Source organism: Melopsittacus undulatus, chromosome 2 (assembly GCF_012275295.1).
Source record: "Melopsittacus undulatus isolate bMelUnd1 chromosome 2, bMelUnd1.mat.Z, whole genome shotgun sequence".
NCBI lineage: Eukaryota > Metazoa > Chordata > Aves > Psittaciformes > Psittaculidae > Melopsittacus > Melopsittacus undulatus.
Window position 1 is genome coordinate 78,346,303 of NC_047528.1, and position 22,945 is coordinate 78,369,247.

Here is a 22,945-nt window from a genome sequence, read left to right on the forward strand (position 1 = left end):
CAACAGTTACCATCTCTGTGGCTGTTTTCTCTCCTTTGATCCCATCAGGACTAACCTGCCCTTCAGCACTTCAGTGACCTCTAATATTTCAGACCTGAAATTTCAGCTACTCATTTCACATTACCACGGTCTCTTTTTTCTCCTCCTAACACATGCATCTCTTCCCCTTCAGGTAGGGAAGGAATCAACGCATTATCTACAAGATCAATATTGATCTGCTATACGAATTCTTATACACTGCTGGTAGAATGATTACCAGCAGTATTCTCAAAAAAAGAAAGAAATCTCTAACATCCAGTGAATAACAATTACCAAAGAAGTAAATCTGAATCACATTACAGACTAATTGTATCAAGTGCATTAGTAGCAGTTTAAACAGAAATATGTATGCACTCTGCATTAATATCACAATAAAACTGCTTCATAAGAAAGTGTTTTAATTATTACATATAATTCTTTAAAACTAAGTAGGTTAAAAACACCCAAACCAAAACAAGCAAACAAACAAAAAAACAAACAAACCCCACAACTTTTCTAGCAGCTCTACCATAATTTTCTACAGAAGAATGCTTGATTAGCACAATGAGGAGCAAAAATTCTGTGGCTTTAAGAAACCTTCTATTTTAAGTATCTCTTCTTTATCACACTTTCTGATCCAAAAGCAACAATTACTATTAAAAAAAACAACTGCAATGTAGACACTGAGAAAGGAGCAAACAGAAGAGATACCAACATACAAAACAGACTTAATCAGAAATTATTTTCAAAATTTTTTACATATACACACATGTACGTATTTTTTATTTCAAACCCCTATCTTGTTCCATTCAGAATGCAGATCTGACAACCTTTTACAACATAAATGTCATTATTTTTTGATTGCTAGTGAAAAATAGCTTCATGCCAGATTTTTTTGTATGGTATTTTATATAGGTTACTGAAAATATTTTATTACAGTTTATGAAAACTCCACTTGAACTCAGATCATGAAGACATTCACAGGCTATATAATACTGTCACCAAACAACTGAAAATGTGATCTTGAACAGCTCCAATGCAACCACCTTGTTGTGAGAAACAAACCTACCAATGACAACAAAAGAATTAAAATGAATAATACCCCATATGAGGAGGAGAACAAAGACTTTATAGAGGTTGGGGAGGATTTTTATGCAACATTTCCTATATAGTGCCACTGTACAGCTGCTTAAAACCTTATTTAGAAAAAGAAAGAAATGAAAAAAAAAACATGCTAATAATTTTTCTTATGATTTTTCCTTATTCAGCTGAAACTGTTCAACCGTTTTCAACAATGACAAGAATGACACATGCTATTCCTATTTAAGAACATCTCACAGCTATTTTGCTGAAAGGATCCAAACTCTCCACCATTCTGGGCAGAGAAATTTGTCAGAATAGTCAAGAACCATGAACACACCTACCACCTGTGATTTGTGAAATTTCTGCTAAACTTAGGCCTCAAAAATGTTTCATTTTACACAAGAGTGTAACGTTACTAGAATCTACCAGACAAACTCCCCAGGGCTCCCGTTGCAGTGAGTGCTATCCAAGTCACACCTCAGGGCCTAGTAGAAGTTTTGATGCAAGCACAGCTCCTGCTTGCTGGAGGTCAGTGTAGCCCCACATGCAGGAAATGTGCTCAGAGTGCTCCCTCTGTTGATGTTTCGGTAAGAGAAAGGAAGAAAGAGGAACTGACATGTCTGAAGCGGGTAAAGTAGAGAGAGAAAGATTAAAAGGTAGGGTTTATGAGGGAAGCAGAGCAGAAGCTGAGGGCAGGGGACAGAGGACAATATGGAAAGGGAAAAAATAAAGATAACTAACAAAGGGGGAAAACGGGAAAAGGGATATCAACTGGAACAGAACATACCAGCCTCTCACATGATTCTTGGGATTGCATTACTTCTTGGCATAACATTCCTTTGGTGTGTACAAACTAGCTGTGGTATTTCACAGGAAAGCATGTTTCCCAATCACTATAGTAAAACTATGCAGACAATAGCTGTCTACCAGTAACCTGACTGGTTGAAAGGGCACAAGACTGTAGCTGGAGCCAAACTCCTAACTATGGCAACAACTGAGGTGATCAATGTGATTTCATGTAAACGAAAGCAATGTGTCCTCTCTTCCCCAATAGAAAAGCTTTAATATTACCTTGAAAAATACTAAGATAAAAAAATATTGATGATTCAAGGGCTTATTTATAACCCAGTATTTACAAGCACTGTGATGCCTCCTTCAACTGCTTAGGTTCATAGTGGTATTATTATACAGATCCATACCTCCTTTAACATACAAAACTGTGCTCTGAAGGTAAGGACTGCACTGCAGGAAAAGCTTTTCCTTCATCTACAGCAGAAGTTGGAAGGTATGTCTCGACTGACACAAACAGCTACAAAACATCAGTTGCTTTGCAATGATGGCAGTTAAACACTGCTCTCTAGACTCTCTAGACTTGTACTCCACATTTTTTGTTTTCCAAATCTGATAAGCAGTACATTGCAAACCAGTTTTTTCCCAAGTAGCCACCATGCCTTCTTCTTTGCTTTTTGGATCTCCAACTTCAGGAGAACAGTCTGATTTGTGGGCTTTAAAAGCTCTTGCAATTGAGACTGAGGAGTTCTCCTACCATGTGCAATTCTAAGTGGTCTTAAAAGAGAGAACAGATCAAACCTAAAAGCAACACCAAACAAACAACCCACACACACATACAAGTCCCCACAAAACACCACCTCTTCATTCTCAGACATTTAAGGAGGGGGACCAAGCTTGTTCCACTGCATTCACAATTACCTTTAAGATATTTGCCTTTCCCCCATTTTACGTTTAGAGAACTACCACCATTATTTCACAAGTCCATTCCAAGTGTAAATTAATTCACTTTAAGGTATTGTACCTATAATGTCATATAATAACTTGTAAACATCACGATAAAGCTGTACTTCTTGTAAGGTTTTGAGTACATACTGTGAAAAAGCTTTAATGAAAAGTTGAACTATAATATACACAGATGTGTAAAATACGTGTGCACAGGATTGGATTAATAGCAATATGCAGCTGATTACAGAAAATATAAATGGTTCAAATGGAAGGCAGACAAGTAATTTAAAAATAAAACATCAGAAAACTTAATTGTGTGTACACAAAGAATTCACTTATTCTCTTCTGCATCTGAAATATCTTTCAAAAATGCTAATGTTAAAAATGTTTTAATAAAACTCTGGTTTGATTTGTTACCTCCTATAAAGATCTGCCTTTCATACTACTCCTATCTTCACTTCCTTGCACAATTTTTCAATTTGTTTTTAAGTTACAAGAATCACTTACCATGTAAATATACAAACAAAAATTAAACCATATCTACCTTCCTTCCACTCCCATTTTTCAAAAAGAAGTCTGACTGAATCACAACAATTTGGGAAAGTCATTATCCAAATGAGTTTTAAAGAAGACAGCCCATGGCAGGGGGGTTGGAACTAGATGATCTTAAGGTGCTTTCCAACCCTAACTATTCTATGATTCTATGATTCTATGTGTACGATCATGGCCAGACCAGGGGAGGGAAGGGTGGATAAGAGAAAAAGATGGCCTTCACTGCTAAGCTGCAGTATTCAAAAACCTTCCTAGAGCTCTATCAATGTAAGTTACCTCACTGGTATTTTGCTTTCCTTAATTGTTTGTACCATGAAAAGGGTAATATTTGGAGTACGGATTAATCAGAAATCAGAAAAGTCTTACTGTATTACAATACAAAGTTGATATGGGATAAATGGACTATGAGAGCATAAGAAAACAATACTAATAATTGAAAAAAAAATTAATTCCAGTAACAAGCCTTACTGAAGACAGATTTTGCTCAGCTCAGCAGTTACAAACCCTACTTCTCATTAAAGCATCTATGTTTAAAATCTTATCCATTGGTACAGAAGACCGAAGTTGGGAGAGCCGTGTTAACCAACACAGGCAAACCAACCCTAACAGAGTCTTCTACAATGCTCTCTACAATTAAGTGTGGTGGTCTGGGCTGCTGGGCTACTGTCAGCAGTATCAGAGTTCACCCAGATCATTATAGCTGAATGACCTGCATAGGGATGAATGCATTTCAGCCTGAACTGGAGAACTAACTGAAAGTCAGTATTGGAAAGCTAGTACTGAATCTTGTAACATGCAGGTACAGGAGCTGCACATCACTTTGATAATATCTTGCAAAGTAACCTCTCAAAGAACAAAGGGACGATTTCTTCCCTACTGTATTCCCAATGTCACTGTATTACAACAAATGTGTAAAATGTCTGCCACGTAAGGCATTACATTTAGTCGTTTTAGGGATACTTCTCTCAGGGTCTCCCACAGTCCAACAGCATTTCTACTACCTCGGGCAGGCGAGGACATCTGAACGCCCGTATTTTTAAGTACCGCTCGCCGCTGCCTTCACACGCCGGCCAGTGGGCACACCCAGGGCTGCTTACCGACAGCAGGCGGGTTCTTTTGTTCCCTCCGTAACATCATTTTCCGCTGGGCACAGCGCTGGGCAGAGGGACCCGCAGGCCAACGCCGCTCCAGTGCCGCCCCGGGGCACATCGCTCAACCAGCCCGCGCCTGGCACCGCCACCACCTCGCACCGCATAATGGGACAATTCATTCCCGTCACAACCTCTCCCGCTGGCCAGGACCCCTCCCCGCACAGGTAGCGGGCGCTGCCCATCCCAGGCTGGGCAAGCGGGCACTGCCTCTTCCCGAAGTCCGCGGGAGCCACCTCACGGGCAGAGACTGCCGAACGCAACCGCCCCCCGCGCAACAGCCACAACGACCCCTGCGCAACGGCCCCAACTGCCGCCCCCTTCTGGCGGGGCGGTACAACACGTCACAACGGCCGCCCCACGCTCCCCCTCAGCGGACGGAACACAACCTACGCGCCCGGGGCGGAGGTCCCCCTCTCTATGCCCGCCCGGCCCCACCACACCCCAGGCTGCCAGGGGTGGCTGTGCCCGCAGAGAAGTGGGGCTCGCAACCCCACCAGTGCGGCTCGGGATCGCCCACCGCGGCAGCCTCGAGGGGCGCCCTGCCCTCGCCCCGCCACCGCAAACCCCGACCTCTCTGCCTGTCACATGAAAACAATTACTGACTCCGCCGGGGGAGGGGAGAAGTTAAAAGCCGTGAGGCGGAGGAGCGAAGGCTGGCGGCGGGCAGCTCCCTCCACACAGCCCCCCCGGCCCTCCGTCGCGGTAGCGGTATGCACCCCACCCGCTGAGCAACCTCCACGTTACCGGCAACTCGGAGCCGGCGGCTTGAACTCACCCATTTATGTCGAGCTGGGCTTTGCCTGGCGGCGGAAACAGGCTGAAAGTTTGAGGCGGGTTGCCACGGCGAAGGGGGCGAGAGACAGCCCGAGCCGAGCAGCCGCCGCGGGAAGAAGAGGCTGCTGACAGAGCCGCTCCCTCCTCCGGCGGCCGCCGCTCTCAGCACCCGCTGCAGCCGAGCTGCATTCCGCGTCCTGTTAGCAGCAGCACCTCGGCTTCCCCCGGCATAAGTATCGTGTGTGTTAAAAAAAGAGAAAAATGAAACGAAACGAGAGAGAGGGCTCAGCTTTCAGCTCCTGCCAGCCACCTGGGTCCCCGCTGCCGCCGGGCACAGCAGCCCGCGAGAGAGCGCGGCCGAGCTCGGGCGCCCAGAGGAGGCTGCCGAGCCGCGGGACCGGCCGGTGCACTCGGCACGGCGAGGGTGCGAGGAGGGAGCAGCCGGATCCCTCCACGCCGCGGGCGGCTGCTGCTGCCGGCGGAGCCGAACAGAGCGGAGCGACTCGGCTCAGGCGCTGCGGGAAGTGTCGCGAGACTGCGCCAGAGCCGCTGCGCCGCCTCGGGCCGCCGGGAGCGGCGGCAGGGGAGGGAGGGCGGAGAGGAAGGAAGCGAGCAGCGATCCCCAGCGGGGGCTGGGGTGGGCCGGGCCGGGGGAGAGGGGTGTTGCGGAGCCCCGGGTGGGGGAAAGGGGCGGCGCCCTCCGTCTGCGGCCAGCAGCCGGCAGGGGGGCACGGGATGGCACCGGGAGCTCGGGCGGGGCACGGGAGGGAAAGAGGCTCGCCTTATTTCGGTGCTGAGGAGGAGGGAGGACGCTGTGGGCTCCGGGCGCTGTCTCTGGGAGTGGGCGGCCGCTCCCGCGCAGTGGGACAGGCGGATGCCTCAGGATCCTGTACCCGGGAGCCGCTACCTGCAGCAGGCCGTTCCCAGTCCTGCCTCGGGGCTCTGCCTTCGGAGGCGCTGGGAAACGCGACGGCCGCTCCCGCAGGTGCCCCTCACCGCGGCGCTCCGGCACTGGCCGCAAGGGAAGGGCCCCCCACCTCTTTACACGCTTGGCTCTAGAGGGCGGGAGGGAAGAAAGAGATGAGGAGTGGGGTTTTGGTGGTGGTGAAGGGCGCACATGAGCAGCTGACTGTTCTTTTCGGTATTGCAGGAAGATGGGAAACTCGTGCCGCAATAAAGCTGAGCAAAAGAGAGAGCCGTTTGCATAGATCAGTAACCTTTCTGGATAGAAAAGGACCTGATGAGGCCAGGGAGTATTCTTCAGAGGCAAGTCCTCACACAGGTGAAGACCACTGGAGTAAAAAAACTACACTAGTAGCAGAGTGGAAGAACATAAGAGAAATTGTAACCTGGTATGAAAGATAAAGTATAGGTAGCATCTTCTACAGCACAAGCACCTTCGAGATTAATGAAGGGTTAAGCAAAAAAGCCTGGCTGAACCTCAGGTAGGTAATTTGGGTACGAAGAGAGAAAACTGGCATTATCCACCCACCATTCCTCACTGCATAAAGGTATTTGACCTCTATTACTTGGAAAATTTACGGGATTAATTCTGGGAAGTAACCAGAAGTACCAGCTTTTACTTCAGCATTATGACAAACAAGCTGAAATTGTGAAGTGCATTTGACATTTTATTCTGATTAAGTAGAATTGATGTAACCAGGGTTGAGGAGAAAGATATTTCTGCTGTTAGTATGGTAATTTTAGATGAAGTTTGGCTTTCCAGGGCTCCAGTTTCACAGCTTAAGATGGAGTAAGTGGTATAACTGAGTAAGTTAGCCTTGTACATACCAGTAGCTTTATTTCTGTCAGAACTCTTCAAGGCTGGTAGTAAAAGTGTAATCTTACCACAATACCCAGGAGAAAGACAATTTGATGATTATTTCAAACAGACTCCAAATTTCAACTATCACTAAAAATTAATGTATGGGAAGTTTCTTGCTTTCTCAAGTAAAGCAGTAACATAGTACAGCAGGTTGTCCTTCCCAGAAAGTGTAAAAAACCTCACTGTAAACTGAGGGGAGCACTGTTGTAATACCTCCAAGACTTAGCTTCCCATTGTTTGTAAGCCAAAGAATTTCTGTAGGACTGATCTTGTTCATGTAGAGCCTAACCACTCAGCTGGGGCTTCAAACTAACATCACTAGGAGTTGGGGGGGTAAGTGTTGAATGAATATACATCATGATGGCATTTAGAGAAGCAACTTCTCTTTACCTATTAAGAAATTGCTCAGAGAAGCTAGAGGTGGTTTTAATGTGGTATCAATGCAAATTAGCAACTTCATTCTCAAGTGACATGCACTTCAGAACATGACCAGCTACATCACTTAAGACTTGTAGTATAATAGTTGGGAAGCATGATCATTACTATCCCCTCAAGTATTTTAACTTTTTTTTTCCTGAAGAAAGAACAATGCCTCCACCTGTAGCAACTCTACATCACATTAGATTTACCACACATGAAGGAGTTTTGCTGTACTACCTAGCTCAAGGATAATAACCAAGTTAAGAGAATTATATAAAGAAAAAAAAATGCATAAAGTGAAGATCAAGACAGATTTGGATTATGCAAGTTTAAGTAAATAATGGGGAAATTTAACTCTTTTCCTTTAATTGAAATACAAGTGTATTATTCTTCTAGCTTCACCTTATTCTCCCTCTACTCTATTAGGGGTTCTTAGTACTAACACTGTTTTTTTCACCTTATACTGATGACACAGTGTTAACGGACCTCTTAAAAATGCATACTAGTTTATGGAATGTACGCATTATCAAAGTTAGCCAAGCAAGTGTGAGCCTTCCCCCATCCTGCTGCTTTACAGAGCAAGGATCAGAATTCAGCAGAGATGGCAAGGATTTTGAATGTCATGGAGGACATAAGACATACCTGCTTTCACATATTTTGTTACAAAGCATCTATTCTGTGCTAGTAATAAGGGGAGAATTGTTTTTTTGTCTTTAGAAAAGCAGCTTCTTTTAGCCAAAAATAGCGTGCTTAAAATGTGGATCAGTACTTCAATCTTCAGTAAGTTATATAAGCATAAATTATACTAAAAAAAAAAAAATCAGTGGCTACACAGATCAAGTAAAATACTCTGAAAGTCACACCAAACATTAACAACTACTGAATCAAATCACCAAAGTAAAAATTCTGTGAAAACATTTATTGTCTGTAGAAACAAGATTTACATTGATTTTATATAAACTATGTTAAACATACATATAAACATACCTACATCTTAATATATACTTATGAATGAGGATTTTAGACATGGAATAACATTGTCAAAAGCACCATTGTAGACGCCAAAGACTACAGACTTAAAATGCATTTGCATTTAACTCCATCTTCAGTAGTTTAAAAATGTCGTTTCTTATCTATACTTAGAAATAATTACATTAAAGGTTTCCAATACTGTGTTTGTATGTGTACACAAGTGCACATACACACATTAGAAGGTCCTTGTGAAACTAAAGTATAAATAACAAACACCAATATATTCCTTACTAGCGGACATCAGTCCATATCCTCATTCAATTGGGGGGAAAAAAACTCCTGCTATTCTTAAACAAAATAATGAGGCATTTTTATTCCATGAAGAGCATAGTCAAACAACTGTTTCCACCCTGTCTCTTCCCTCAACAATAAAGATATGAGAAGCCAATCAAGAAATGAAAGTTATCTACTACATTTACAGAAAATGAAATATTACAAGACAACATGAGATTTAAACTGCTTGCACAAAATTCAGAGCAATGAACAGTGAACAGAAGAAAATATTCAAGTGGCAAGCAGCATAGAGCTATTAAGCCATGTGGCTAAATACCCACTCAAAACCCCCTCCCAACAACAAAACCCATCAGGCAGGGAAGGAAAGGGCAGGTGTTAGGACAGCAGTTTTCCCTGCTCTCAACACTGAAACTTCAGCACACCAAGCTTGAAACAGAACACTCTTTAAAAGTTCATCACTATTATTAAGGTCTATTAAGGAGTCAAGTGTTACAAGTAGGCTTTTGATGATATTGAAATGGCTTTTTTTGTCCCCCCCCTTTTTTTTCCTTCCTAAGGAGGCTGAAGAACCTGGTATCTTCAAATCCTGCAGCAATGGAATGAAGTCTGTCAAGGGCCAGAATAACGTGCAGAAACGTCTCTTCGCCCCCAAGTTCATTCAGATCCAGCCTAAAGTCTTCCTTCTAGAGAGCTCTCCTGTAGAAAACTGCAGGTGGCTGTTCAAATGCTTAAAGAAAGGCAAGAGGCATCTTTCTACACAACATAGGAAAAGATCCCTTCGGAAAGCACGGAAGAACTCCCTCTATTTACAGTCTCTAAGGTGAACACCGAGAAGTCAACTCTCTTTGCTATAATCTTTAATCTCCTCCTCCAAGCAACTCTCACTATCCATTTCCAAGACATGGCAGAAAATGACTTTCTGAGTTTCGAGAACCCCACCTTTTATAATGCCACTAAAAGGTCATCTTGGTTTTTGTTTTGTTTTTAAAGCAACTAAGTTCATACAAAGAAAATTCAGCATTTCACTCTGAGGCTCTGGGAGAGAAGGCAGCAAGTAAACCACTAGCACAACTGGTGATCAGCTGAATTTACTCCCATCCTCTGCTATCAGTTACCTGAGTTTAAACAGTTCTGTCCAGGTCGCAAGACCATCTAAATCCATCAGGTAAGGTGAAGCATGAATACAATTACTAGAGTTAAGGCAGGCTTGTAGAAGCCTAGCAATGCGTTGCTTCTTACTAGCCCCAGAATTTTGTAAACCTTGTGAACTCACATCATCACAAAGTTTAAAATGAGGATTCTGACAAACCTATGTAGAAATTAAATGGATCATCAATATAAATGCTAACATCACAACTTACTATTTCAGACACAAGGAAGACTCTAGTCATTAAACCCACTGAATTTTGGATAGCAATTAAAAATATCATTTCACATGAACAACTGAGTGACGTGAGCATTTAACAGCCATTTCAAGTCAACCAAAAAGAAACGCAATTCATATTTATATTTTCAAAGTATAAAACAAAGCTAGAAAGCTCTCAATCACATTTTTAAGTTGCCCTTCCGATGCAAATGCAGTGGCAGACTTTACTAATACAAGCAACACTGTTTTCCTTCTGAGGCTTACACACATTTAAATAAGTAGTTATTCCAATACCAGTCCATGCTCCCATTAGAAACAATGTGCTAACCAGGATATTACATAAGTCTTTGTACAGGTGTTTTCTACAATGCAGTCACAATACAGAAAGGCACCAAGTTATTCAAGTAAATTGACCTTTCTTCTACTTAACACCTTTTCTTGTGCCTTCACAACCCAATCAGTAACTCCAATACACTGCTCTCAAACGTATTCCAGTACAACAGAACTTTTCTGTATTTAAAATACTCAAGCCAATTTGTGCAAGTATACAGACACAAGTCTCCAATTCACAAAGATAAATCTACATAGCAGTGTCTCATACCAGATAGAGTTGATATCTCTAACACCTAAACCAGTCACAGAATTCAACCTTGGTATGATTTTTATAAAGTATAGGAAGTTTTATCATGACAGAATCCCAAATTAGTGAAGTTATCAGTAAATAATGTGATTTGAGCAAATGGTATATCAAATAAAAGCTGAAGCAACTGAAACAGTTACTACATTTTATCATATGACATTCATCTTGTGACCAAGGGTGGGAAAGGAGTAGGGGGACAAGTCAAGGTCAGTAACATGCCAACAAACCCTGCTTGTAATATGTTGCTCGTAGTTGTAGAAATACAAAACAAAGCTAAACTGTTCAAATACAAAACAAATTAGAGATACCTAGTCATGCACAAGTAAAATAAGAGAGCACAAAATCAGAGAGGAGCCAGTCACACTTTTAAACCTGGCTAAAGCAGCATTAATTGACTGAAGTCTGACTACTTCAGCATTACTTCTAAACAGTTTTAGCAAAACTGCCATGTCAGAAGTTTCTTCATGTATCCACTTTTCCATTTGCCCAACCATGAGTTCTCTTCCAGGCTTTAATAACAACACTGCAGGAAGCTTACAGAAACAGTAGTATCCTGTTTAATAAGACAATATAGATTCAGTAGTTCATCCTATATCATACATGGTTTCACTTTTCACATGTTTTACAGTGCTTTAGCACATTCAGGAGCAGTGGGAATAGCTTGACAGCATACTGCCCTCATCTGCAGAGTACCTGCAGCACTGCCCTGCCAACAGGCTGCTCAGCTGCAGCTACTCCACATTTGCTTTGGGTTGACTCACTTAAACCTTGTTTCAGTTCCTTATTTTTGTCTCCCTGTAAATCTACCCAAGATGTTTTTGCCCAAATTATCACTGACAGCATAAATAAACATTTTATCATCTGTGGAAGTTTTCCTGCCTCAGGTTGACCAATGAATTCCTTTCAGTTAGCTTCCCATCTTGTGTATGTGTGTCAAAGTTACTGAAAAACTAGCTGAATCATTGTTATTTAAACTGAAAATTTGGGATTTAGAAACAAACATCTAGTGTTACTGTTGAACGACCATAACATTAGTGAAAGTGGCCCACTTCCTGCCTGCTTACTCCCTATGAACACTAAGCAGTACACCCCATGAACTGAAGAATTTACATGGCACTATTTTAGCTTGTCCAAGCCATATCTACACTTTCAAATAGCCTCTCTGCTGAGGGCATTGTGGCAAAAACATTACAAAATGCATGCAGAAATCAAAGCCTGGCTTTCTACCCAAAATCCAGATTTCACTTTCTCTCAACATGCTTCTACCCGGTATCAGAATTCTGACCTACTATCCACAACTGAGACTAGCCTGCATTCTACAACGGCTAACGCTGTCTTGGAAATTACGAAAATACATCAGCCTGCATGTACTGTGGATATGGTGAACAGTTTTGTTTTTTTTTTTAATAAGAACATCTCTAAAAAACTACTTGCTTTGCTTCTTTAATTTACTGGCAATGAAAAGTCTGAACAAACCTGTAATACATACACACAACCCTATCATATATTACATATTAAGGCAAAGGCTATAAACAGGAAATAAGCACAATATTGTTTATAGGTGCTTATAAAACATGTCCATCTATTTGAGTTTTGCACACAGCACAGCAATATTGCAGTACAGTAAACTTCAGAGAATTACTGGGATTTTGAGCAAAATGATAAGCCATCTGCATTTAAAGCAGTTTCAGTCATGAACAGCTTTCTTAGAACACATGCTTAGAAAAATTGACGGTTTTTGTTTTTCTTGTAATTAAATACTTCAGGCCTCAATTCCAGAATCCAGGAAATCATCAAATCATTTATGACAAAAAAGATTAGAGAACATGTGGCTTGGTCAAGAATGTCATACCCCAAAAGATAATGAGACAATAATTTTGAATACAGACCAACTAATCCTCTAACAACCCCAAGCATGCTTTCAGTGCAGTTATAAGCTACTGCTACAGTACATTACACACCTGCCTGTTACCATTCATTTTAATCAAATACTGAAAGTTGTCCCAGCATTCTAACAATTTACAAATGTATATACACATCAGAAACCCAAGTATATTATTAAACTAAAGTAATACAAAATACTAGTTCACAGCAATGCTAAACAAAGGTGTAAAATCTATTGCACAACCTAAAAGGTCATTACTTGGAATATCCTGAGCTAATGTGCTATTACCAAACAATTCAGGCACTTTTTTTTTTCCTCCTTTTTTTATTACATAAGCAAGAAACTTTCAACATAGAAACCTTTGGGTATAACAACTCAAGTTCCACCTGTAACATCATGCTTACAGAAAAAGTATTCAATAAATAAGACTCCCTCTGATGACTTCTTTACTTGACACTGGTATGCAATAGGAACTAAAGGTACATACTACTGTGTTTCAGTTGAATACTGTAGTTTAAAAGCAATTATTAAAACTGTAAAAAAGTTCTGCAGTATTCCAGTACTGAAAAATAAAGTTACTTTTAATCAAGAAAGTTATAGGGTTAGTTCCTTTATCCTATTTTAAGTCTTGACAACACTGTCAAAAAATTAACAGACGCTCCCTTTGCTGTGTTGTTGGTTTCAACTTCACGATCACAGCTCAGTTCAGGTTTCTGTTGCAATATTTAAATTTCCCTACAGAAAGAAAAAAAAAAACCACAACACATTACTGTCAAGTTGTAACAGTGGAAAAAAGTCCCCAACTTTCATAAATACTGTATTATTAAAGTATGAAATATAAATGATTCTTTCAGTTATGGGTTGAAACAGCATAACTGTAAAGACTGCCTTAAAGGATGTATATGCATAATTATTTCAAAAGGGTGAAATAAAGATGTTCAAACTAGTTTAACAAATCTCAAGGACAATTTTAATGGTTACAGAAGCACAGAATAGTTTGGGCTGGAATGAACTTTCAAAAGTCATCTAGTCCAAGCCCCTGCCGTGAGCAGAGACATCTTCAACTAGATCAGGTGGCTCAGAACCACATCCATCCTGGCCTTGAAAGTCCCCCGTGGTGGCACATCCACCACCTCTCTGGGCAACCTGTGCTGGTATTTTACCACCCTCACTGTAAAAATTTTCTTCCTCTCATTCAGACTGAATCTCCCCTCTTCTAGTTTAAAACCCTCATCCTATTGCAACAACAGGCCCTGCTAAAAATAAAGTCTTTCCCCATCTTTCTTGTAGGCCCCTTTTAAGAACTGAAAGGCCACAATAAAACCTCCTAAGAATCTTCTCCAGGATGAACAACCCCAACTCTCTCAGCCTTCCCTCATAGGACAGGTGCTCCATCCCTCTGATCATTTCTGTGGTCCTCCTGTGGACCCACTTCAACAGGTCCATGTATTTCCTGTACTGAGGACTCCAGAGCTGGATGCAGTACTATACAATTGGCAAAATACAGCAAATGCTAGAATCTGAGAAAAAGTGGTTTTGTTTTTTAAGCTTGGGGTATTTTTGAGAATTGGCCAATCAGCACGTTGTTAAGAAAATGACTGTTATTCTTTAGGATTTATTTTACTTTAGCTAAGAGACACTCAAGTTCTCTAATCAGCCCTAAAAGTCAATATTGAGATCTTACTGTGCTTCTCTAATTCAAATCGTAATCTGCACCAGCCAGATTGTGTTAAACATGCTTTATTGGTTCCAGACAAGAACCTTAATATCCAATTATAGAAGAACATTTGAAATTATTGGGGAGAAACTCACTACAACAAAGTCATGGCACTTCTGTGCCCATTTTACAAGGTCATAATTTTCTGAAAAAACCCTTCTTCATTTATTTTCCATTAATTCCAGTTCAGTTTAGCCTTCGGAGATCATAGCTCTGAGAGTCCATACAAACGTAAAGGCATTTGCTAGTATACTTTTGTAACAAGTGACCTGTTTACCTTTTCCAAAGCATTTGGTTTTCTTTCTGCCCTTCCCCCCACCCCCTCCTTGCTCATTTAGGTTATTGGTGTTTTGCCTTTTTTTCCCCACTGGACTGTAAACTTACGGTTTTTTGAAACCAACTCTAAGAGCTGAACTCTAATCCAACTACAAATGCTTATGCAAGTGTATTTACTTGCAAATAGATCGACACAGAATTGCAAAACAAACAAGAATTCACACAGGAACACAGAACTGCAGGGGGCTAGTTAGGTCATGTAAACTAATTCTCTGATGTCATGAGTAACCTCATGCTACTTTGATCATACTTGATCAATTCTAATCAAGGATTTATAATGTTTTAATTACTGGTCATCACAAACGCTGTAACATTTCATAGCATTCAAAAGTTCCTCTGTAGTTCAAGATTACTGTTGTCCCATACGCAGTGCAAATCAAAGAGTATCATAAACCAGATGTGACTAAATATTTCAGCTGCAGCTGAATTTTACACATTTTGTAATGTAGGATGCTTTATTCAGAACAGCACTGCACTGTGTACTTTAAAGCACATGATTAACTTAATGTAACAAAGAGGAAAAGTACACAGACGTAGTAAAAAAATTATTAATACCCTTCACATTGATTTAAAACTGTAGCCTAAGAAGACATCATATTTTTACATAGAGGGCTATTTTCTCTTCCTATCAACAGGAAGAGAGATCAACTGAGCTCAAGTACAGAATACAGAAACAGAGGCAAGTGCAGAATCTCAGAGGCCATCTCTGATCTGCAGTTACCAGCTTCAGCAGATTTCCATGGAATAAACATGGAGGAGACAAGAGGGCAGAATCAAGTTTGCCTGCAAAGTACAAGAGCCAATATTCCAGAAAATCCCATCCAAGTTATTCCATGGAAATTTAAATACTGGAATAAATATTATGAATATTAGCATTTTATAACTGGCTTAGTGAAAAATAAATTAAGCCAACTTACCTTTTCTTTCCTCAAAAATCCATCTCTGAATTTGTTAGTGGTAAATCCCCTTACACCAACAGAACGTAACCGCTGGTACTTAGCCTGAATATATAAACCCTTCTGTACTAAGCCTGATTTATAATGGGATTGCAAACGGCCATCTGCAAAGTTGCTCTGTAAGGGTGGGGGAAGGGAGAAAAGAAAAAGATGCAAAATGAGGGCACCAAAACTCAATAGTTTGTATTTACAGTTATACACATGCAAAACTTACAGTACTGAACAATGGAAGTATGTATTTGCAAGTACAAAGCCTCTTCCTTTATTTCCCATTCATATTCCTCAGACCATTAGGTACCATGTGTCTCAAAGAACTGCTGTAATGTACTTACTGTTTAAAACATCTGAAATTATATTCCTCATTAAAAAAACAAGCTAAATGTAACATACGACATTTTAACACTTTTTTAAAAACTTTAATGAAAGTTGCATTGACAAGATTAAGACAACACATCACTACTGCTAAGAAATTCAATGATGCCAGGCTTGCATGTTGAGTTTAAAAATAGTCATACTAAACAGCAGTCAAGTTTATATACTTTTCCTATAACTTTAAGATCTTACAGTGTGAACACAGGTTCACTGCTCTATGCTTTTGTTAGCTCCAGACTGCAATACTGTAACAAACCCAGTGTGGGAACAAGAGCAGAAGCCACAGGAGAACAGCATTATAAATACACAGCAAGATCAACACTCATCAAAGCAGTTAAAGTTTTCATTCCTAAGTACTCAGACATCCAACAAAATAGGCAGCAAAAATCTTTAGAGTAAGAATCAAAGAATCACAGAATGGTTTGGGTTGGATCTTAAAGATCATCTAGTTCCAACCTCCCCTGCTGTTACTCTCTTTATCATAATTTCTCATAACTTTCCAGTACTGCTGTTTTCCAGTGTGGTCCTGACATAAAGCATTCATGTATATACATTCATCTTCTAAAGGATGAGATTACACACAGTTTAAAAGTTTCAACTCAAGTATCTACATGCTCCCTAAGTGGGGAAGGAGGAGAATGGCAGTATTATTAATGTACAACAGAACCAGCTATAGAGAAAGTTAACACTATATATACATTTGACGTGTAGGCACATATGGCTTAAAGAAAAATGAAGTAATCTAAGGTGTGTGGAAAACATCATTAACTTCTGGTCTGAAAGTCAGAAAAAGTCTGCTAAAGCCACATTTAGTTTTACATCAAGACTATTTTATAAATAATGCCAACAACAATACCTATGAACCAATGGCCTCAAGTTCTAAAATAAGTGTATATGAGCAAATAGATGTCCTTGTACTGGGTCTGATTGGGATGGAGTTAATTTTCTTCCTAGCAGCCCACATGGTGCTGTATTTTACATTTGTGACTCAAACAGCACTGGTAACACACCAGTGCTGTGACTGTTACTGAGTAGTATCTGCACAGCACCAAGTCTTTCTTCTCCCTCTACTCTGCCCCTCAGAAAAGTAGGCCAGGGATGGGCAAGAAGCTGGGAGGGTACATGACCAGGACAGCTGACCCAAGCTGTGCAAAGGGCTATTCCATGCTGAAGAATCCCCTGCTCAGCAATAGAAACCAAGGGGAAGGGGTTTTGGGCAGGTAGCCATTGCTTTGCAGACCAGCTGCGTATCAGTCAGCTTGTGGGAGATGGTGAGTGACTGCTTTTGTGTCACTGTTTACTTCCTCTTTCCTTCACTTCTTAAACTGCCTTCATCTCAACCCTAGTTTTGTCACTTTGGTCTCCATATTCTCTCCCCCATCTTGCTGTGGAAGGAAGGGAGCTGAGGAGAGAGTGAACAAGCAGCTTCAAAATAAAGATAACAAAGTTAACATACTGAAAGACAATACAGGTCCTTTTTTTTTTTTTTTTTTGTGTTTTGGTTTCTTGAAGTGTTAAAGGCCAGATGGAGCTTTCAGCAACCTGGCCTAGTGGAAGGTTTCCCTGCCCATGGCAGGAGGTTTGGAACTAGATGATCTTTAAGGTCCCTTCCAACCTAAACCATTCTGTGATTAGTAACACTATTTTACCTCTTAAGTTAAAATGCTCCTATTTTATATACCATGAAGAAATGTGGTATGGTTTGGTATTTTTCTTGGGGTGAAGGGGTTGAGAGGGGAAAGGGGATGCAGGAAATGGCACTGGGGAGATGGGGGGGAAGATGGGCTTGATGGGTTCTTTTTTTTTTTGTATGTTTTAAATAATCAGCTAAGAAAGTCTCCTGAATGTAGAAGATAGTCAAATCACCTTACTAAGTAGGGTTCAGCAATAGCATGGGAAGGAAAACCCCTCTGTTACTCAGGAGAACATTGAACATTAAAAAATAACAATAAAAAAAAAACTTGATGAAATTAAGTCAAATCAGTATTGCTGTTTCCATGGTAATGATAAATGTGCTATACACATATGCAAACTGCAATATGAGTGCATATGCTATTTTCCCCCACAAATATTAAGACACCATGGGACAGATTATTGTAGACCACAATATTCAGGCAGTATTCATATATATGCATATATATATATATATATATATACACAATAAAAACTTAAGCAGACACTTCCATGGTTGCATAATCTACATAAAAACTGTAGGCTGATATAAATGAAGGCAGCCTTCCATTTTCTTTGTATTACATCAACTACCAACACTGCCTCAAACGATATGGCAGCCAGTGCTAAAGATCCCCCCATAGGCTGACAATATAGAGGGGACTGAAAAGCTATATGATGTCCCTACAGTTAAAACAGTTCTATCAGGCTGACACTTTAAACTGGGTAACTTCAGCTTGGAAAAAAGACACTTTTAATATTTTTTTTTAGCAGAATAAAGTTAGCATTTTCTGATAGTGATAGCTTAGTTATCTGACTAAGACTGACTGGCAAAGCATATCTAAATAGGAGTACCTGAAAGCCTTTTTATCCAACAGTTATTATGTTTAGTCTGAGGGGGGAGAAACAAAAACCAGAAAGTTACAGCAAAACACCCACACCTACAATGCTCCCTTTTTCAAGGTTTCATCCAAAATGCCTTAACTTAGCCACCAAAGCTTTACTTCAGCTTCACTATCTACAAAATAGGAAAGATGACTACCTATTCTTTGTATTATTTTACTCTTCAGAACACACCTGTTAAATAAGTAGAGGTAATTCTATGGTAGAAAATGAGTGTGAGTTGTTATAGATTTGACTAGGACTTTTCTAATACAAATCACTCTAACTGGATCCATGCATAGCATGCCACTGTCAGCAGAAGAATGTTTTTTTGTTTTTTAATGTTGATACATTTTACAATCAAAAGGCATTAGAAAGCCACTGCACTACCCCAGGAAGAACAGTTGGTCACCCCTTATCACCTTGACTCCCTGAGATTAAGGCTTCACAGTTTTGAATTTACTTTTTTTTAAAAAATGTGCAGATAGCAGTACACAGGGTATACACGAGATATCAGCACCTTAAAAATCCCTATATGAAAGGGTTAATAACAGTAATGCAGTTTTGAAAGCAATATAACCTGGTCTAGGGAAATAGTTCAAGCTTATGAACACACATCAGGTAAAAACCAGGAAGCTGACCACCTTAGTTTTTTTGATACATGAGCTTTGTGGCCATTGTCCAATTTCTGCAATTCTTACTCTCAGCTTTGCAGTAAACTTATTTATTTCAAATGCATGGATACGATACTGGAAAACCCTGCTCAATTCACCGCCAGCCCTCTTACATACTAAAAGTTAAGTCTCCCACTATTTTTCATGGCATTTAATACCTTCAAAAGTGTCTCCTGCTACCGAACTCAACAGGATCAAATCACCAATTTACATAACATACATCTGATAAAAGCTGATCTGTACCTTAAAGTGCCTTCTAAAAGGTCCTGTGTTTTCAAGGTGTCCTCTAATGCGTCTGTGAGGGTAAGTATCGCTTGGTTTTGAAGAATAGTAAGAATTCTAGTAGGGAAACAGAGTTATTAGCTTAATGTTACTAAATTATTTAAGAAAACACACAAAATTTACAAAGGTTACAATAACAAATATTGTATCTCTTTCAATCTTGTAGCATTTGACACAATGACACACTTTGAAGGAACCAGAAAGAATAACAAGAACATATGGCCTGGAGTCCAGGCTGGCTGAAACAATGGCAGGGCCTATAGAAGCCAAAGACAGTATAGATCATCCTATTGGAATATCATCCTCTTGGAGAGATCGAAGCAGGTAACAACTCAATTAAGGTTCTCTTCTCGTCCTCCCCAGAACAGATGCCTCAATTTGTATGCAGCAAGCAAGGCAGATAAGGCTGTTAGAATATTCAGGAATAAGGGCAACAAGATCAGTATTCTGGACATCCCTGATTAACACCTAGTCACCATAGGTTAGCATATTTAGAACAGACACATTCACTGTTACTGTATACACCACTGCAGCAACCAGATAATCAATGTGTAACACATTATACTGGTCCTCAGAAGATTCTGCTTTTAACTCTGTATTACAAGAGAGCATATGAAGATTATTTACATGTCACAGAAACACACACAATTTCAAGAGCAAGTTGCACAGAGGAGTTGAAATTGTTGTGTGTCAACACACTGAACAGCTGCAGACAGTCATGGCTGCCTAAAACAGAGCACTCCTCCAGCCACTGTCCTACCTGCATATTTTTGGCCCATTTCCAGCTATTCTCATGACAGCTACCTCTGGAGGATGCACACAGCTGAAATACCACCCTCCATCATTGGATATGATTATAAATATTTACACAAGCATTACATACTGAAATATATACATTAAAATCATCTAACGCAGACAGAATGGCCTTGCTACCAAACTCTCAGCAATCAAAATATTTTTTATTGTTTCTGGCCCATTCCTGAATAATTACAGAAGTGTTCCAATGCTGCTGAACTCTTTTTTTATTTTATTTTTTTTCCTTCAGTGGCACAAAACACTTCAGGATTTGCTACTCTTTCTAATTGGAGGGGGGGAACTATAAATGCAACAGAACAGTGTCAGAATCCAAGTGAACCGAGATTTAAGTTAACTTACCCTTTTCTTTAAAAATATATTGCCTACAGGTTAGCTATTTAGCTTCTTAAAATGCCTTGGCAAGAGGGTATTCAGTGGAGAAAAAAGAGGGAAGAAAGCCTTTATAAAGCCAGATCAAAGCAGTGAAAATGGCTTTTCCAAGAAAAAAAAAAAAGGTATCGAATATACACAGAGGCAAAAGCATGTTAGAAAAAGCAGGGAGCTGGGAGTTCCTAACAATATGAAGATGCTCCATGAAATCAAATTAATTTTCTCCATATAACACATAATTAAATCAGGAAGCTCCCTGTTAAGTACACTCCTCTTTAAAGCTGAGAATTCAACAAGACGGAAAAAAAATAAACGAGAAATTTCCCTGTTATAGCAAAAAATAAACCTTTGGGAATTAAAGCTCATCTTAACTAACAGTGGATACATCCCTCCCCACCCCCACCTTCCTCAAGATTCAAGTATATTCATGTAAACAAAAACATTAGAAATACTTGATGCAAAGATACAGTAATCTACTTTTCAAGAATTTCCTTAACCTGAAGCTTTAAGTAAAATAAACATATGGGGAAATACAAGTAGATATTTATCCTGGGTCTTCTACTCTTTAGCTATCCTTTCTGCCAATAGGGTGCAAGGCTAGATGGACATTTCTTTCAATCAAGGCTGGATAGGCATTTGCACCTTCAAGACACAAGTTCTCAAGTTTAAGCTGAAACCCCAATTATTGAATATTAACACCAGAAGCACTCCCCTTCACTGGCCTGTTGTAAAAGGTGCTCATACCTTGTACTAAAAAGTTCACATTGGGTAATCGTAGCATATCAAAAAACAAACCAAGTCAACACCATTTCTGTGTTTAATTTTAATCCTAATAATTACTATCCAGTTAACAAGAGCAAAAAATGGTGTTAATATCACATTTTGATAGTCCACTGTAAGGACATTTTAATATGACCAACATATTATCTGCTTGCACATTAGGCAACATCCTTGCATCAGATATGATCTATTGATCTGACTTTCAGTTTGAGCATCCATCCTTTACCAGTGCTGATACACAGCTTCTCAAACAGTGATAAAAGCCAAGAAGAAATTTTACTAACAGAGACAAAAATGTGCAAGTATTTACCCAATAAATTACTTCTCTTTTTAAATCCTGTGCTACAATTTAAGATGCTGCAGTGGATTTCCTGTCAGATACTATTATTATTGCCATATTTTCTGAGCCTTGGCACTGTTATGCTTCTCATCTGAAACCTGGCTCTCTGGCATAGTTTTCTCTCAATATTTACCCACAAACAAGAGCAAATAAACCTGAAATGAGTGTTGACCATTAGAGGTTTTGTTTTGCATTTTGCAGGGTTTGCTTTCAAAACTGTTTATTGAGTTTCACATGTAAAAGTGTTAAAAGATGTCTGCTGCACATTTTTTCACATGTTTTCCCATATCTTTACAATGTTGCCAATACAACATACTACTGCTAGCCTTCTGCAGAATAAAACAGCTTTCCACAAGAACTGGAGAGTTCTTGCTTGGATTGTGGAATCAACTGAACCAGTATCTACTCAAGAATCTTTAACACTGAGCAAAACCACAAAACTGACTTTTCTATTCAACAAGTATTCTTAGCTCTTGCTTACATTTCAAACTCTTCCTCAATTTTTCCATGTATTGCTGTGCTCCAATAAGGTACCATTTTAGGATGTTTCCTATGTAAAAACATGTGGCTGACCCAGCACCGATATTCTGGTAACCCATCAAACCACATCTCAAATCCACTGCACTGTTCTCCAAACATTGCCTTTTAGTCATGGTCCTTACAGTTTTCAAGTTGCTCAGCAGTGCTCACACCTGAACTGTACTATTCTGACACAAGAATTTGAATGTAAATTCCAAGCATTTGTCCTCTTGCAGAAAGCAGCCCTTTACATACAATTTTTATTTTACTTTTTTTTCCTCCTAAGGCTGCTTTCAACTCTACTAACATTACATTTCCAAACAAAGTAGTAGTGGATACAGTCCCACAGCTCTGAATATATTCAAAAGCCTACTCAACACAGAAATTATACATGTGGCTGAAACTACAGTTGGCTGCTTGGATGTTACTCCACTCAACTCCCACAACAAACACTAAAGCAGTGCTAGCAGCTTACATACATGGAGATCAAGCTTGAGCTATTCCCCACCAGGCT

At 40.0% G+C, this 22,945-nt stretch overlaps 2 protein-coding genes across 2 annotated transcripts in view; both read right to left on the reverse strand.

Moving 5' to 3' along the window:
* SH3KBP1 (SH3 domain containing kinase binding protein 1) overlaps positions 1-5,843 on the reverse strand; it is a 226,149-nt gene extending 220,306 nt beyond the window's left edge. The window contains exon 1 of the mRNA XM_031051030.2: positions 5,317-5,843. Coding sequence (XP_030906890.1) covers positions 5,317-5,320 — 4 coding nt within the window. The 5' untranslated portion in view covers positions 5,321-5,843. The remainder of the gene's footprint in view (positions 1-5,316) is intronic.
* Positions 5,844-8,459: 2,616 nt separating this feature from the next.
* Positions 8,460-22,945, reverse strand: part of BCLAF3 (BCLAF1 and THRAP3 family member 3) — a 35,036-nt gene continuing 20,550 nt past the window's right edge. Inside the window, exons 10-12 of the mRNA XM_034060012.1 lie at positions 19,569-19,664; positions 15,688-15,843; positions 8,460-13,452 (exon numbers count right to left, since the gene is read on the reverse strand). Of these exons, the coding sequence (XP_033915903.1) occupies positions 13,423-13,452; positions 15,688-15,843; positions 19,569-19,664 (282 nt within the window). The 3' untranslated portion in view covers positions 8,460-13,422. The remainder of the gene's footprint in view (positions 13,453-15,687; positions 15,844-19,568; positions 19,665-22,945) is intronic.